The sequence below is a fragment of the Bison bison genome, unplaced genomic scaffold (assembly GCF_000754665.1).
Source record: "Bison bison bison isolate TAMUID 2011002044 unplaced genomic scaffold, Bison_UMD1.0 scf7180017864240, whole genome shotgun sequence".
In the NCBI taxonomy this organism is placed as follows: Eukaryota; Metazoa; Chordata; class Mammalia; order Artiodactyla; family Bovidae; genus Bison; species Bison bison.
In genome coordinates this window covers 1,503,947-1,518,631 of record NW_011494812.1, presented here as the reverse complement: position 1 = coordinate 1,518,631, position 14,685 = coordinate 1,503,947, and the positions used below count along the sequence as shown (strand labels likewise).

At 40.2% G+C, this 14,685-nt stretch overlaps 2 protein-coding genes across 2 annotated transcripts; one reads left to right on the top strand and one right to left on the bottom strand.

Annotated features, from left to right (window-relative positions):
• Positions 1-1,123: 1,123 nt before the first annotated feature.
• LOC104993541 (olfactory receptor 10J1-like) lies at positions 1,124-2,056 on the top strand. Its single transcript, XM_010846848.1, has one exon. The coding sequence runs from the start codon at positions 1,124-1,126 to the stop codon at positions 2,054-2,056; it is 933 nt and encodes a 310-aa protein (XP_010845150.1).
• A 2,543-nt stretch (positions 2,057-4,599) lies between these two features.
• On the bottom strand, positions 4,600-7,667 carry LOC104993540 (mucosal pentraxin). The gene is made up of 2 exons (XM_010846846.1): positions 7,517-7,667; positions 4,600-5,276 (listed from the first exon to the last, which is right to left on the bottom strand). The coding sequence occupies exons 1-2, from the start codon at positions 7,578-7,580 to the stop codon at positions 4,687-4,689; spliced, it is 654 nt and encodes a 217-aa protein (XP_010845148.1). The 5' UTR covers positions 7,581-7,667; the 3' UTR covers positions 4,600-4,686.
• Positions 7,668-14,685: the final 7,018 nt, after the last annotated feature.

The window sequence follows — 14,685 nt, the reverse complement described above, 5'->3', positions numbered from 1 at the left end:
CAGAGTCTAGCAGTAAGTCAAACTGCCTGTGAAAATCCAAATCCAAACCTAAGGCAGAAAACACACAGAAATACACATTGTCCGCGAAAACCAGCTACACTGCAGCACTGAGCAACTGAGCTACACTACAGACAGCTGGGGTCGATAGGTCGTATTTAGTGCTGGCCAAGAGGAGTTTTGGAGAAGGCAATGGCAACCCACCCCAGTACTCTTGCCTGGAAAATCCCATGGATGGAGGGGCCTGGTGGGCTGCAGTCCATGGGGTCGCTAGAAGTCGGACACGACTGAGTTTTTTATTTTTTTACTTTCATGCATTGGAGAAGGAAATGGCAACCCACTCCAGTGTTCTTGCCTGGAGAATCCCAGGGATGGGGGAGCCTGGTGGGCTGCCGTCTATGGGGTCCCACAGAGTCGGACACGACTGAAGTGACTTAGCAGCAGCAGCAGCAAGAGAAGTCTTGGAAAATAAAGAAAGTAAAGTGGCTTGTTAACAAAAACGTGTATGTGGCGGGGGTGGGGGTGGGGTCAGGGGCCATAAGATTGGAAGCTATTGAATGATTTGTGAAAAGGGTTCATGAAAGATGCAAACAAGTGGGACAAGGAGAAAGCAAACACTTACGTCTTGTTGGAGCAGAGAGCGTTGTCTTGTTTGGCAACTTAACAGGGAAGATACTTGGGAAAATGGTAAAACTGTGCCTTAAACAACAGAGGAAGAGTTGTGGGCAAAGTTAGAACATTTATTTTAAGTTAAAAAAAAATCTGAAACTGTAATCCAAAGAAAATCTTTCCAAATTTAACTACACATTCCCTATTTCTCCAGCCTCCATTTATCCCAACGTCTATGTTTCTAACACACCAGGAAATCTTTTCCACATTTGACCCAGCCTTCCTTCCTTCTATCTCGTCCCATCTCCATTCATTCTTTTGTATAAGTCTCCATACATGAAATTGTTTCCTGATTGTGTTTTTCTATCTTTTACCTATAGGTGAACAGCAGTCCCCATTAACCAGGCATCCATCAGGAGCAGATCCTAATGATTTCCTTGCCTTTGTGTTCTCCTGCTCAGAGCGCTGGGTGCTGATGTGTTCTGACTGCTTGTCCTAAGTCTCTTGGAATTTATCGATGAAGACAGAGAACTACACAGGGGTGAGGGAATTTATTTTCCAGGGTTTTACCAGTTTTCATGAACACAAGCTCACCCTCTTTGTGGTTTTCCTTACCTTGTACCTTTTAACCTTGTCTGGCAATGTCATCATTGTGACAATTATCAGCATTGATCGACACCTTCACACCCCCATGTACTTCTTCCTTACTGCGCTTTCCACTTCAGAGACTTTGTACACATTGGTCATTGTACCTCGGATGCTATCCAGTCTTGTAGGCCTGAGCCAACCCATCTCCTTGGCTGGCTGTGCCACCCAGATGTTCTTTTTTATCACTTTGGCCATCAACAACTGCTTTCTGCTCACAGCGATGGGATATGACCGCTATGTGGCCATCTGCAACCCCTTGAGGTACATGATCATCATGAACAAGAGGGTATGTGCCCAGCTGGTATGGGGGGCCTGCAGCATTGGGTTGTTTGTGGCCACAATTCAGATTTCCTCTGTGTTCAGGCTGCCCTTTTGTTACAGAAAGGTGGCCCATTATTTCTGTGATATCCGCCCGGTTATGAAACTCTCCTGTGCCAACACCACTATACATGACATAATTAATTTCCTTATCAGCTCACTCGTCATTGTGGTGCCCATGATTCTGGTCTTCATCTCGTATGTCCTCATCATCTCCACCATCCTCAAGATTGCTTCTGCTGAGGGCCGGAAGAAAGCTTTTGCAACCTGTGCCTCCCACCTCACTGTGGTCATTGTCCATTATGGCTGTGCCTCTATCGCCTACCTCAAGCCCAAGTCAGAGAACATGAGGGATCAGGACCAGCTGATTTCAGTGACTTACACAGTTTTCACTCCTCTCCTTAATCCTGTGGTGTACACTCTAAGGAACAAAGAGGTCAAGGATGCCCTTTGCCGTGCTATTGGCAAAAAACCTCTTGCTTAGAATCTTTGGTAGTTTGATATATAGCCTGTCATATTCTGGGTATTTTTGTAATCACACACACACAAAATTGATCCTATCATTCTTCCTTTACCTAGACAGAGTTGCACAATTTGGTGGCAAGCCTAAATTAAAGAATTAAGAGTTTCCCTGACTTGAGTTTTGTTTTTAACATCATTCTCCCATACTCTCTGTTCATCTGAGAGGTTACCACCAGGGACATGGTCAGGTGCTGCTCACCAGGTGGAAAGCTGGTAGGGAATAATAAGCAAGAGGGAGGCTGATTGTTTCCACTTTGTTAATGGCAGAAAAGTGGGCTGTGTAACACCTGCTTGAAGCAATGGGTTGAAAGGTCAACAAAAATGTCAAATAGATATTGAGCTCTAAAACCTTACAGAGAGTGTGGTCGGTGAACAGGATGTGTTGAAAGCACAGTCAAAACCACCTTTCTTACTTATCATCACTTTTTCTTTTGGGCAGTGGAAGAGTAACATTCCAGAAGAAATATTATCAGCCTAAAACATTCTCACCTGCCTTGGAGACCCATGACATTTTTCCCCCAATTTTGTTGAAGCTCAGCTTGGGACGGTTTCCTGGGTGAGTTTTGTGTATTTGTATGTTAATACAAAGTAACAAAAGATGGTAATGACGATCCTATGTGCAAGACAACAAGAAAGACATAAAGAACAGACTTTTGGACCCTGTGGGAGAAGCCGAGGGTGGGATGATTTGAGAGAAGAGCATTGAAACATGTATATTACCATATGCAAAATAGATGACCAGTCCAAGTTCAATGCATGAAACAGGGTACTCAACACTGGTGCCCTGGGATGACCCAGAGGGTCATAGACTAATGTGATGGGGAAGGAGGTGGGAGGGGGTTTGGGATAGGGTTAGGACATGTACACCCATGACTGACATGTCAATGTATGGCAAAAACCACCACAATATTGTGAAGTAATTAACCTCCAATTAAAATAAATTAATTAAAAAAATAAAAGGGTTCACAAAGGACTATAACATTATCTTGACCAAAACATATTCTCTAGGTCTGACCCGGAATTTTGTGGAGAGAGAAAAAAAAAATCTCAGAAAAAAAAACAAAACCAAAAAAGTAACGTCACACCCAGCAGCTGAATTTCACTGGAGTTACACATGCTTTCTCTGGGAGTAACATGTATGCTGTATTGTATTCACAAGTGTAGGGATATCTGAAGATCTGTTCTGAAATTAAATTTGATAAGGGACTTCCCTGATGGTCGGGTGGTTAGGATGCCACAACTCCACCGCCAGGAACCTGGGTTTGATCCCTGGTTGGGAAACCAAGATCCTGCAAACTGTGTGCTACAGCCAAAGGAAAAAAGAAGAAGAAATTATATTTATTAATACCAGCTAACTCTGCTGCTGCTGCTAAGTCACTTTAGTCGTGTCCAACTCTGTGCGACCCCATAGACAGCAGCCCACCAGGCTCCCCCGTCCCTGGGATTCTCCAGGCAAGAACACTGGAGTGGGTTGCCATTTCCTTCTCCAATGCATGAAGATGAAAATGAAAGTGAAGTCGCTCAGTCCTGTCCAACTCTGAGTGAACCCCATGGACTTCAGCCCACTGGGGTCCTCCATCCACGGGATTCTCCAGGCAAGAGTACTGGAGTGGGGTGCCCTCGTGTCTGAAATCTGGAAATTAGCCCATGATTTTCATTCATCTCTATGTGGAACCCAGGGTGATACCTGGGTTTTGCATTTGCCCTATTCATTTCTACACTGATGAACTCATTTTCTATGAACTGCTGGGTACCTCATTCAAACTCTGAGATCAAACAAGAGTCTAAACAAGAGTCTGGGAGCGTTATTGTTATTGTCAATGTCTTCCAGTCCATAAAGGGCTGATATTAAAAGGAAAAAAAAGTTAACCCATGTCATCCATCCACCATCTCTCTTCTTCTAGAGGACAGTCAAAGTGCCCCCATCGAGGATGCACTGAAAGTGCCTGTCAAAGGACTTGGGAATCCCTAATGGCACCAGAGCCAAGAAGGGAAGTCTTCATGTTTATGGAACATTACCTGAAAGAATAAAAGCTTTGCCTCCCCAGAGCAACTATGCAAGAGAGTGAATGAGAAGAGGGGTCTTCAAGGCAATTAATCCTTGCCTTCATCCATGTTCCTCAGAACACCTCTGAATCCTTTCTGGGCTAGGTTCAAGGGGAACACTCACAACCTTGCTTCTGAGAAAGCCCGATTTGAGATCGTCTCTTCAGCAGTCCTGCTTATGAGAGCAACCCACTCCTGAAAGGCCCCTCCCAGTGGTCACATCATTTTTATAGACTGATGAACTTTTGGCCCTCAGAAGCCCCGTGAGGCCTCCCAGAACTGTCCAGGGCTCTAGAAGATTGACACGCATACTGAAAGCAGTGTGTTCCTTGGAGTTCCTATAGCTTGACACTGCAGAAAATGTTGTAATGTTTGCAACAACAAAGACTGTATGCTAAAGGTCTACCTGACCCTTGTGTCTTTAATGTAGTTTATACCATCTTAACAGAGCCAGAAAAGTTGAAATCAATGTATTTAATTTCCAAGAGACTATGTGGATGATTATTATCAAACACAAGTCATGTCTGCAGGGAGTGAGGCTTAAGCCTACAACTTGGGCTTAACCACCACATAGCCCTTAGCTTGATAAATCAGGGCCTTCCAGTTCAAGATGTTGCTGGTGTAACAGGTGAAGCACAAGTTCTTTAAGGAGACCACATGATCCCACAAGGACACATCCCAGATCTCCCCAACAAAGGACTGTTTGACATCAAATTTTCCCCCAAATGAATCTTGCTCCTGTCCCAAGATGATTCTTGCATCTTGTCCCACAGTGTACCCTCTCCTCAAGCCCTTCCTCCCCACGGGCCTGCTGTTCACCCAGAGTTCAGCAATCCCAGAGACAGACTCCCAGCTGACACAGAGATGGACCGGGCCGTAAGTGGGTCGGGGGACCTTGAAAGTGACCTTAGTGTTCCCGACGTACAGATCGTACTCTCCCACTTTGTTGACAAAGAGAAGCAGCTCATTGTCTTTAGACTTAGTGCTGTAGGAGAAGAGGCTGTAGGGGCGAGTGAGGTCTGTGAAGGCTTTCAGGCACAGAGTGAAACTCCTCAGCGGCTTCCTCACCCTGGGGATCAGGGTCACATAGGCTGTGTCTGATTCTTCAGGGAAAATAAACACCTTCCCTCTCAAGTCTGTGGAGGAGAAAAAAAAAGCAGATGCTACAGACTTTAATGTTTACACTCCCTATGCGTGATGTCTGACCTTGTCAGTATACAAACCTGGAGTCAAATAGCATAGTTAGCCAGAGAGTGGTGTTTTGAATAACTTTTTACTGATAGTGATACAATAGAGAAGTTTCTCAAACTTGAGAAGATGGGGTTGTGTTTAATGGATATAACACAAAGGGAAGGGAAAACATTAATGCTCTTTAACTGCTAATAAAAACCAAGCTTTTTTGGTAGCACTTCTGCATCATAAATTTTTCCCTTAAACTTATCTCACTCAATCTTCATAAACAACTCTTTGCTAGTTTGATCTCATTCTTATACGCATTTCATAGGTGAAGAAACTGAGGATTAGACTTCAGCAATTTCACAAAAGCAGCAATTCAATTAGTATGGGAGAAACTGGTTCTCTAAGTAAAGTCCAAGATTGTTCTAAAATTTTGTATTGAGAAGGGTCAGAGAATGACCACCCTAACCCCTGTAATATCCTCTTTTTCTAATAAAAGGTTTGCATAGCCATTCTTGTTCTCTCAGGTGAGAGGTAATGGTGTTCCCATGTAATAAGGATAGCCAGCTATTCTTTCTCTAGCCCCAGGGCTTCCCTATGCCAGGCATATCCTGAGTCATAAGCATCTGGGGTGGTTTTAAAAATATGTCCGAAATACTTCTCCTCTCCTTGATTGTAGACTAACTTGCTACTAAAGAATAGAATACAGCAGAACCAAGACAAGTGACAGAAGATTAGATTATGAAAAGTCTGTGCTTTTTTCAAGCTGCTTCCAAACTTTATTTCTTTTTAAATTTTTTAAATTTAATTTTTATTTTATATTGGAGTATAGTTGATTTACAATGTTGTATTATACAGGTATACAGTTTCAGGGATACAGCTAAGTGTATGTGTATACATATATACACATATATATGTACGTATATGTACACATATACATACCGTTCTTTTTTAGACACTTTTCCTATATAGGTTATTATACAATATTGAATAGAGTTCCCTGTCCTATACAGTATGTCCTTGTTGATTATTTATTTTATATATAATAGTGTCTACATGTTAATCCCAAACTCCTATTTATCCCTCCCCACCCCACTCATTTCCCCTTTAGTAACCATGAGTTTGTTTTCCATGTCTATGAGTCTGTTTCTGTTTTGTAAATAAGTTAATTTGTATCATTTCCTTTTAGATTATGCATATAAGAAACATCATATGATATTTCTCTTTCTCTGTCTGACTTACTTCACTCAGTATGACAATCTCTACGTTCATCCATGTTGCTGCAAATGGGATTATTTCATTTTTTTAATGGCTGAGTAATGGTCCATTGTACACACACACACATATACATCTTCTTTATCCATTCATCTAGGTTCCTAGGATATTTAGGTTGCTTCCATGTCTTGGCTATTGTAAACAGCACTGCAATAAACATTGGGGTGCATGTATCTTTTCTAATTATAGTTTTCTCTGGATATATGCCCAGGAATGGGATTGCTGGATCATATGGTAGTTCTATTTTTAGTTTTTTAAGAAAGACTACCATTTGTGCTGGGCACTTTCTCTCTGTTAGATTTCTCACTGTTGGAGAAGCTAGTTGCTATGTTATAGGCTGCCTGATAGAAAGGTCCAGGTGGCAAGGAACTAAGGGCAGCCTCAAGCCAACAGCCAGTGAAGAACTGAGACCCTCAACTCAATAGCCTGTAAAGGCTGAATCCTGACGATAACCATGTGAGTAAGCAAAGAAGCAGATCCTCCCCAAGTCAAGTCTTCAGATGAGAGGATGTCTCTGCTTGACTGACTGCAACTCATGAGAAACCTAGAGTCAGAATCATCCAGCTGAGCTATTCCCTGATTCTTATGGACGTGAGTCTGAGTGAACTCCAGGAGTTGGTCATGGACAGGGAGGCCTGGCATGCTGTGATTCATGGGGTCGAGAAGAGTCAGACACGACTGAGCGACTAAACTGGACTGAACGGAACCTGCAGAAAGTATGAGACCACTAAATGTTTGTTGTTTTAAGCTGCTATGTTTTAAGGTGATTTGCAATACTGCAAATCACTTGCAATACTGCAAAAGGACTTATACCATCCTTCATTCACCTGTTCCTCAAAACAGCAGCAGCAGTAACAAAACGTGCTGTACTTCAGTTCCCCTGAGACTTGGAGAAAACTTTATCCAAACAAAACTTAGGACCTACCTTTCTGTGTCATGCCCTCTGGGAGAAAGGCGAGGAGCAGGACACCCAGAAGAAGCTTCTCCATTCTGTGCTCCTTGGGTCTTCAGGAGTAGTGGGAGAAACAGCAATGGTCATACCAATGGAGAGATGCTCACTCCTTGGCTTCTTATATTGTGCTTTTAGAGGCACTGCCTTTGTTCTCGCAACAGAAGGCGAAGCTGTAGATGGTAAATATTAACTGAACCAGGATATGATTTAGAAACAAATTTGTTTACTTTTTGGTCTATTGTTTCAGTTGTAGAGTCTTTCCTTTCTCTTTTAACTGTTCTATTTCCTGCTGAGCTGTGCTGTTCATGTCTTCCCACAAGAAAAAGAGGCTCTATGCCCTCTTAAAAGTGTGAAAGTGTTAGTCGCTTAAGTCATGTCCAACTCTTTTGTGACCCCAGTGGACTGGAGTGGGTAACCATTCCCTTTTCCAGGGGATCTTCCCAACCCAGAGATTGAACACAGGTCTCCTGCATTGTTTAGAGACTAGGGTATCACCATGGAGAAATGGATATTTACTGATTCAGGTGGCTGTGAGCTTCAGGATAGTGGAGATCTAGCTCTTGTGAGGAGAAGGCAATGGCACCCCACTCCAGCACTCTTGCCTGGAAAATCCCATGGACGGAGAAGCCTGGTAGGCTGCAGTCCATGGGGTCGCTAAGAGTCGGACATGACTGAGCGACTTCACTTTCACTTTCCACTTTCATGCAGTAGAGAAGGAAATGGCAACCCACTCCAGTGTTCTTGCCTGGAGAGTCCCAGGGATAGGGGAGCCTGTGGGCTGCCATCTTTGGGGTCGCACAGAGTCGGACATGGCTAAAGCGACTTAGCAGCAGCAGCAGCAGCAGCTCTTGTGATCTTGATGATGAAGCTGCCAAGTTGTCTGTAAAGGAGCTCCTAGATTATGGGTGTTAAGATAATGGCCTTCACCTGGAATCTGGACATCAACTGGAAAACAAGCTCAAAGAGAGTGTCTGTGTGGGTGGATAGACTGAGCCCATCTTGAAAGGGCACAGAATACTGCTTAGATACTGGGAGCAAGCCAGTTCATCAGAATGAACTAATTTAGGTGTTTCCAGGCTGATGAGAAGAACTAAAGGAAATTATCTAAGGCTCTTGGTTGCAAACAACAAAAAACACTGTATTAGTTGTGACAGTTTATTTCTACCTAATTAAGCTGTGCAACAAACCACCTCAAAACTCAGTTTTTAAAACAATAAACAATCATTTAGTTCATGAGTATCTGTGTTGTCGATTTGGGCTTCGGGAGTTTTTGGTCTCAGCTGGGTGATTAACAGCAAGTCAGCTAGTTGGACAATAATATTATATGAGTCAGAAATGGTGCAATGGGAATTAAAGCATTTTAAAATCCTTGTCTTTTTTGTATAATTTTAGGTTGGTTTAAATCAGTCTTGATTTCTCCTACTCTCCTTTAACTCTCAAACTATATTCAAAGTTACATATAAAATCAAGAATTCCCTAAGGAACTTTTAAAATTATCTTTCATAGTATGTTTATATAACATAAAATAAATAAGTCATTTTTCATAAAATGTGTTACTTTAGATCAATATATTGCAATTAAAGTTACACTGCAAGTTAATTTGATTAAAGCCTTTAATAATATTCATGCCACATATCTAAAAAGACAAAATTGGCTTACCCACATTTAATAAGCACTTCACATTACTGAATTAATTTCAACTATGAAAGCAAGAACACAATTTGTGGACAGATTCAAAGTGACATTTTGTATACCTCATTTCATTTGGGGATAGAAATAAACATATTAAAATGAAGTTCAAAGTTGAATTACTTTTTGCTACATCAGAAATATATGTAAATAGTTGATGATTTTTATTTGTGTTTCTGATCCCTGTGTTTAGAGCCTAAACACACACCCAATTTAAAAAATATAAAACTACTATTGCTAGATTCTAAGTATGATCCTCCATCAGTATCTGTGGGGGATATCCCCCATATTAAAATTCATGGATGCTCAATTTCTGTGTATAAAATGGTACAGTATTTGCAAATAATAGACACACATCCTCCTGTACACTATGAATCATCTCCAGATTACTTACAATGCCTAATGCAATGTAAATGCTATGCAAATAGCTGGTGCATGGTGAATAACCATGGTGAATTCAAGGTTTGCTTTTTGGAACTTTCTGGAATTTTTTTTCCTAAATATTATTGAACTGCAGTTAGTTGAATCCATGGATAGAACCCATAGACATGAAGGGCCAACTGTGTTTACCTTCCAAGGGCTTAATTAAGTGTTAATGACATCTTGATGTGCTGTGCTGAAGAATATTTATAACATTAGAATCTTTCTGTCAATCAGTATGGATAAATTTCAAAAATACATAAATTTAAAATAATACCGTATGTTTATAATTAATTGGTGCAGACAGGTGCAATACATAAACACGCAAAGGAAAAATACACACATTCTCAGTGTGGTTACTTCTGCAGAAGCAAGAAGGAAGGAAGGGGAAAGAGTGAAGGGAGTTTCAGATTGTATTCATAAATGTTACTATCTTAAAAAAAAAGAGATAGGAAACAATTATGACAAATATGGCATGGCAAAAATATGGTATGTATAGTATTTGTTATACAATTTTATAATTTGGCTCTTTTGTAAATTTAAAATTTTCACAGCTGTTATTTTTTGTTTTTAAAGGTAAAATATCAGGTGAATTTTGAGTGATTGTTTTTATAGTTCTTATTTATGTGCTATATTTCAATATGAATATTCCTTACAACCCATAAATTTAACCAATGATGACTTAAAGATAGAAGTTAAACAGATACATGACTGATGGGAAAAAAAGAGTGTAAAATGACATAATGGTCAAAATCGCCAAGTCTCTTGCAGTGATGAATTCTCAGGGTGGTTGAGTCATGAACAAGCACTTCAGATCATAGCTGACTTCCAGACCTGCTCCACTGACTTCCACTGGGAGGTCTTCAGCAGGTTCCTTTCTAAAGGAACAAGGTCAAGGGACTTCTCTGGTGGTCCAGTGGTTAAGACTCTGGACTTCCACTGCAGGATGCACAGGTTCCATCTCTGGTCCCACAAGATCCCATATTCCTCATAGCATGGCCAAAAAATTTAAAAATAAAGGAAAAAGGCCAGAGGTGACCTACATCGTGAACTATGTCAGTTTTCTGATGAGCTTCCAGCCCTTCCTATTTCCACGTCCTATTTTCAGTCTTGTCCCAAGATATGGCAGCCCAGACAGTAAGTGTCAGTGAGGCTGTACCCTGAGGAAGACATTGAGTCTGTTTTCTTGTCTTTTCTTGCTCAGTCTTCCTCAGGAGAAAACAGGGAAACGCTGGCAGAAGTGCTCAAGGAGAAAACAAACATCTTTCTTCATTTCTCTATGCATTTATCATCTAGACTTGACCCTAGTCAGCTAGAGAAAGAGCTTGTCTTTGGAAGAAGGGCATAAGAAGCCGGGTGTTATGTCTCCTCTTGCTAGGACACTGCACTCACTGACTGTCCTTCAGCTCTTGGGATTTACTTAGAAGGGAGGCACAGGCAAGTAGGTACTGAGTCCAGTAGGGCAGAAGCTCCCAACCTAGAAAAACCAGGGAGATATTGAAGGGTTTTTAATGGAGGGAGACAGTTGGAGTGGAGACAGGAAGAAGTGGCAGAAAAATGTGGGAAATGGTTTTTTGAGCACCAGTGATCCTTATGGCCAGAGAAAAGAGAGCTGGCTTGGCTGCTAGGTGGTAACACTGTTATCTTTAGTTCAAGAGAACGAGAAATGGTCTGGGGCCTACTTGCCAGAAGGAAATCAGCCTTGACTATTATTCTTCAGTTTCTGGTTTAGGTTACTTCCATGTGAGAAGTATGGTCATGGAAGGAGCAGTAACTTTAGTTCAAAGATTCAGCACCCTCTGCCTCACTTTTTTTAGTTGAAGTATAGATCATGTATAATATTATATTAATTACAAGTGTACGATATGGTGACTTACAATTTTGAAAGGTTATATTCCACTTATGCTGTGTTGTCACTTCGGTCATGCCTGACTCTTTGAGACCTATGGACTTTAGCCCACCAGGCTTCTCTGTCCATGGGATTCTCCAGGCAAGAATACTGGACTGGGTTGCTGTGCCCTCCTCCAGGAGATCTTCCCAACCCAGGAACTGAACCCATATCTCTGGTATCTCCCACATTGCAGGCAAGTTCTTTACTCACTGATCCACCTGGGAAGCTCATACTCCATTTATAGCTATTATAAAGTATTTGCTGTGTTTCCCATGTTGTAAAACATATCCTTATAGCTTATTTTATATCTAATACTTTGTACCTCTTAATCCCCTACCCCTTTATTATTGAGTGACTTTCAGGAAGTTAAATATTTCTTGAACTTTGGTTTCCTCATTTATAAAATAGAAACAAAAAAAATGCTACCTCACAGAATCTTTATGAAGATTAAATGAAATTGGTTATGAGATTAGATATTTAAAATGCTATAAAAATATCTGTAGCTAAAAAAATAAATAAATAAAAGATTTCTCTTCTCCTATAGTATAGAAGTCATTTTATGATTTCCCTCCAGATGAGTTCTGACAAGAGTACAAATTCTATAAAGAAACACAGAAAAATAATTAGGGCATTCTGAAAATTTCATTCATGATGATCTGGCTTTGAAAGAAGAGCTGGTTTCATCTTCATATGAGGAGTATCCTTAAGAATCTTATTATGATTATCACATCTTAGGGGGAAGAGAAGCAAAGGGTCTCACTGGATATGCTTTGTTTGAAAGGTACACTTTGATTTAGTAAATTATAGATAGATGTGTACTGTCAGTCCTACCTAGCCAGAAGAAGGTTTTATTCCTTATATTTCTCTAAAATAAAAACAGACGAGCACACAATTATTAAACTCCCATCTCTATCTTAAAAGGAGATATGTTCATAAGATTTCAATCTCAGCATTTGAGATGACAACTTTGGGGACATTAAGCCAATGGAGATTTGGTCCTTTTCTTATGAAAAGGTGACTGAAGGTTGTGAAGGATGCGACACAAAAAGTGGTATTTACATCAGTCAAGTTTTCTACTTCCTATCCAAATAGGAATTACAAGAAAGACTCAGGAAAGCCAAGTCAATTCAACAGACTATGATTGACACCATATTTATTTATCACCGGCCATACCCAACTGTGTGTGGAAAATTCTCTGACTTTGAGGGTAAACTGCCCAGGAGAGCTCTCTTTAATGCTGTCTCTTTAAGGAATAGATCCGAGATTTGTCCTATAGGATTGCATGCTCTTCTCAAAGGACATATGTACCATCTATTGTAATGACATCATCAGTATGAGCTATGAGAGCCAAAGGGAAGTATAGAGTCCACAGCCTTTGTTCATTACCCTCAACAAACAAACTTGTCTAAAGATTTCCCTGAAATTGAGTTGATAGACCAAAACAAGTAAGATAGGAAAAAATATCCTCATAGGGTCTTTGATTCCTCTATCACATATAAATAAAATATGTTTTTGTAAGTCTTATGTAAACTCCAAAATACAATAAGCTCTATGTGGAGATAGAACATATGGTAAACATAAGTCATGAAGCTGGTAGGATAATTTTCATCTTATCTCCTGTTGACATTGTTTAGTGTACTCATTCTAGAAAAACCCTGCACTCCAACCTGTTACTAAAGCCTCTGTTCTGCAGCACCCAGTCAAAGACAATACAGTTTTTTAACATCCACATAAAATTGAGGAGCATGGTTTGCCAGTTGGGCATAGAGAGGGCATTGTCAAGCCCCTCGAAAACCCTTCTGCCTCAGTCCATCTGTGCCAACTGAAATCAACCTCTGCCACTATAGAAGTCCTGGGTAGAAGAGGAGCCCCAAGTGAAAATGAGATGCTCAACTGGATAGAAAGAAAAGATCGCCCTGGGGCAGGAGTGGGATTCTTTTAGAGACAAATTTGATAGAGTCAGTTCTTTAAGGGAAAAATTTGAGATTAGTCCTATAGGACTGTATGCTTTTTTCAAAGAAGATATGTACCAGCTGTTGTGACGTTGTTGTTGTTGTTTTTCAGTCGCTCAGTCATGTCTGATTCTTTGCAGTCCCATGGACAGAAGCCTGCCAGGCTGCTCTGTTCATGAGATTTTCCAGGCGAGAATACTGGAGCAGGTTGCCATTTCCTCCTCCAGGGGAGCTTCATGACCCAAGGATTGAACATGCATTTCTTGTATCTCCTGCATTGGCAGGCAGATTCTTTACCACTAGTGCTACCTCGAAAGCCCTGGAAGCTACTGTGACTACATCATCACAAACTGGCAGGTTTTGAGGTTTTGTTTTTATTCACATAAGTTTTTATTTTTATATAATTTCAAATTTACAGAAAAGTTGCAGGAATAGTACAAAATTTTCCATATACTTTAAACAAATTTATTATGGTAAAAGATGCATAATATAAAATTCACTATTTTATCCATTTCTATTAATAAGTATATATCAGTAGTATTAAATGCTTTCATGAAGTCATGTAATTGCCACCACTGTATGTTTTCTGAACTTTTCATCATTCCAAATGGAAACTCTATACCAATTAAACAATAATTCTCTTGTTTCTCCCTCTCCCAACCCCTGGTAAAGTCTACTTTATATTTCTACAAAGTTGCATATCCTAGGTACTTCACATAAGTGGAATCATATATTTGTCCTTTCTTGTCTGGCCTATTTCACTTAGAAGGTGTTAAGTTCAATCCATATTGCAGCATGTATTAGAATTTTGTGTTTTTTACAAATGAAAAATATTCCATTGTATGTACCTACAACAGTTTGATTACCCATTTATCTCTTCATGAACATTTTGGGTTGTTTCCACCTTTTGGCTGGTGTGAATATGCTGTGAACATTAGTGTACAAGTATCTGAGTCCTTGTTTTCATTTTTTTCTAGGTATATGCTTAGGAGTGAAATTTCTGGATTATACAATAACTTTGTGTTTGAGTTTTTTGAGGAGCCACCAAACTGTTTTCCACAGTATCATTTTACACTTCCACCAATAATAAATAAGACTCCAATTTCTCCAAATCCTTATCAACACGTATTATTTTTCATTTTTTAAAAAAATTTATCTATTAATCATGTTAATGGATGTGAAATGGTACC

What these genes read in the sequence shown, in the direction of transcription:
- LOC104993541 (XM_010846848.1), top strand. Translation starts at nt 1,124, where the DNA reads ATGAAGACAGAGAACTACACAGGGGTGAGGGAATTTATTTTCCAGGGT.
- LOC104993540 (XM_010846846.1), bottom strand. Translation starts at nt 7,580, where the DNA reads ATGGAGAAGCTTCTTCTGGGTGTCCTGCTCCTCGCCTTTCTCCCAGAG. An exon ending in AGAGGGCATGACACAGAAAG is followed by an intron (nt 5,277 to 7,516) that starts GTAGGTCCTAAG and finishes TCTCCTCCACAG; the next exon opens with ACTTGAGAGGGAAGGTGTTT.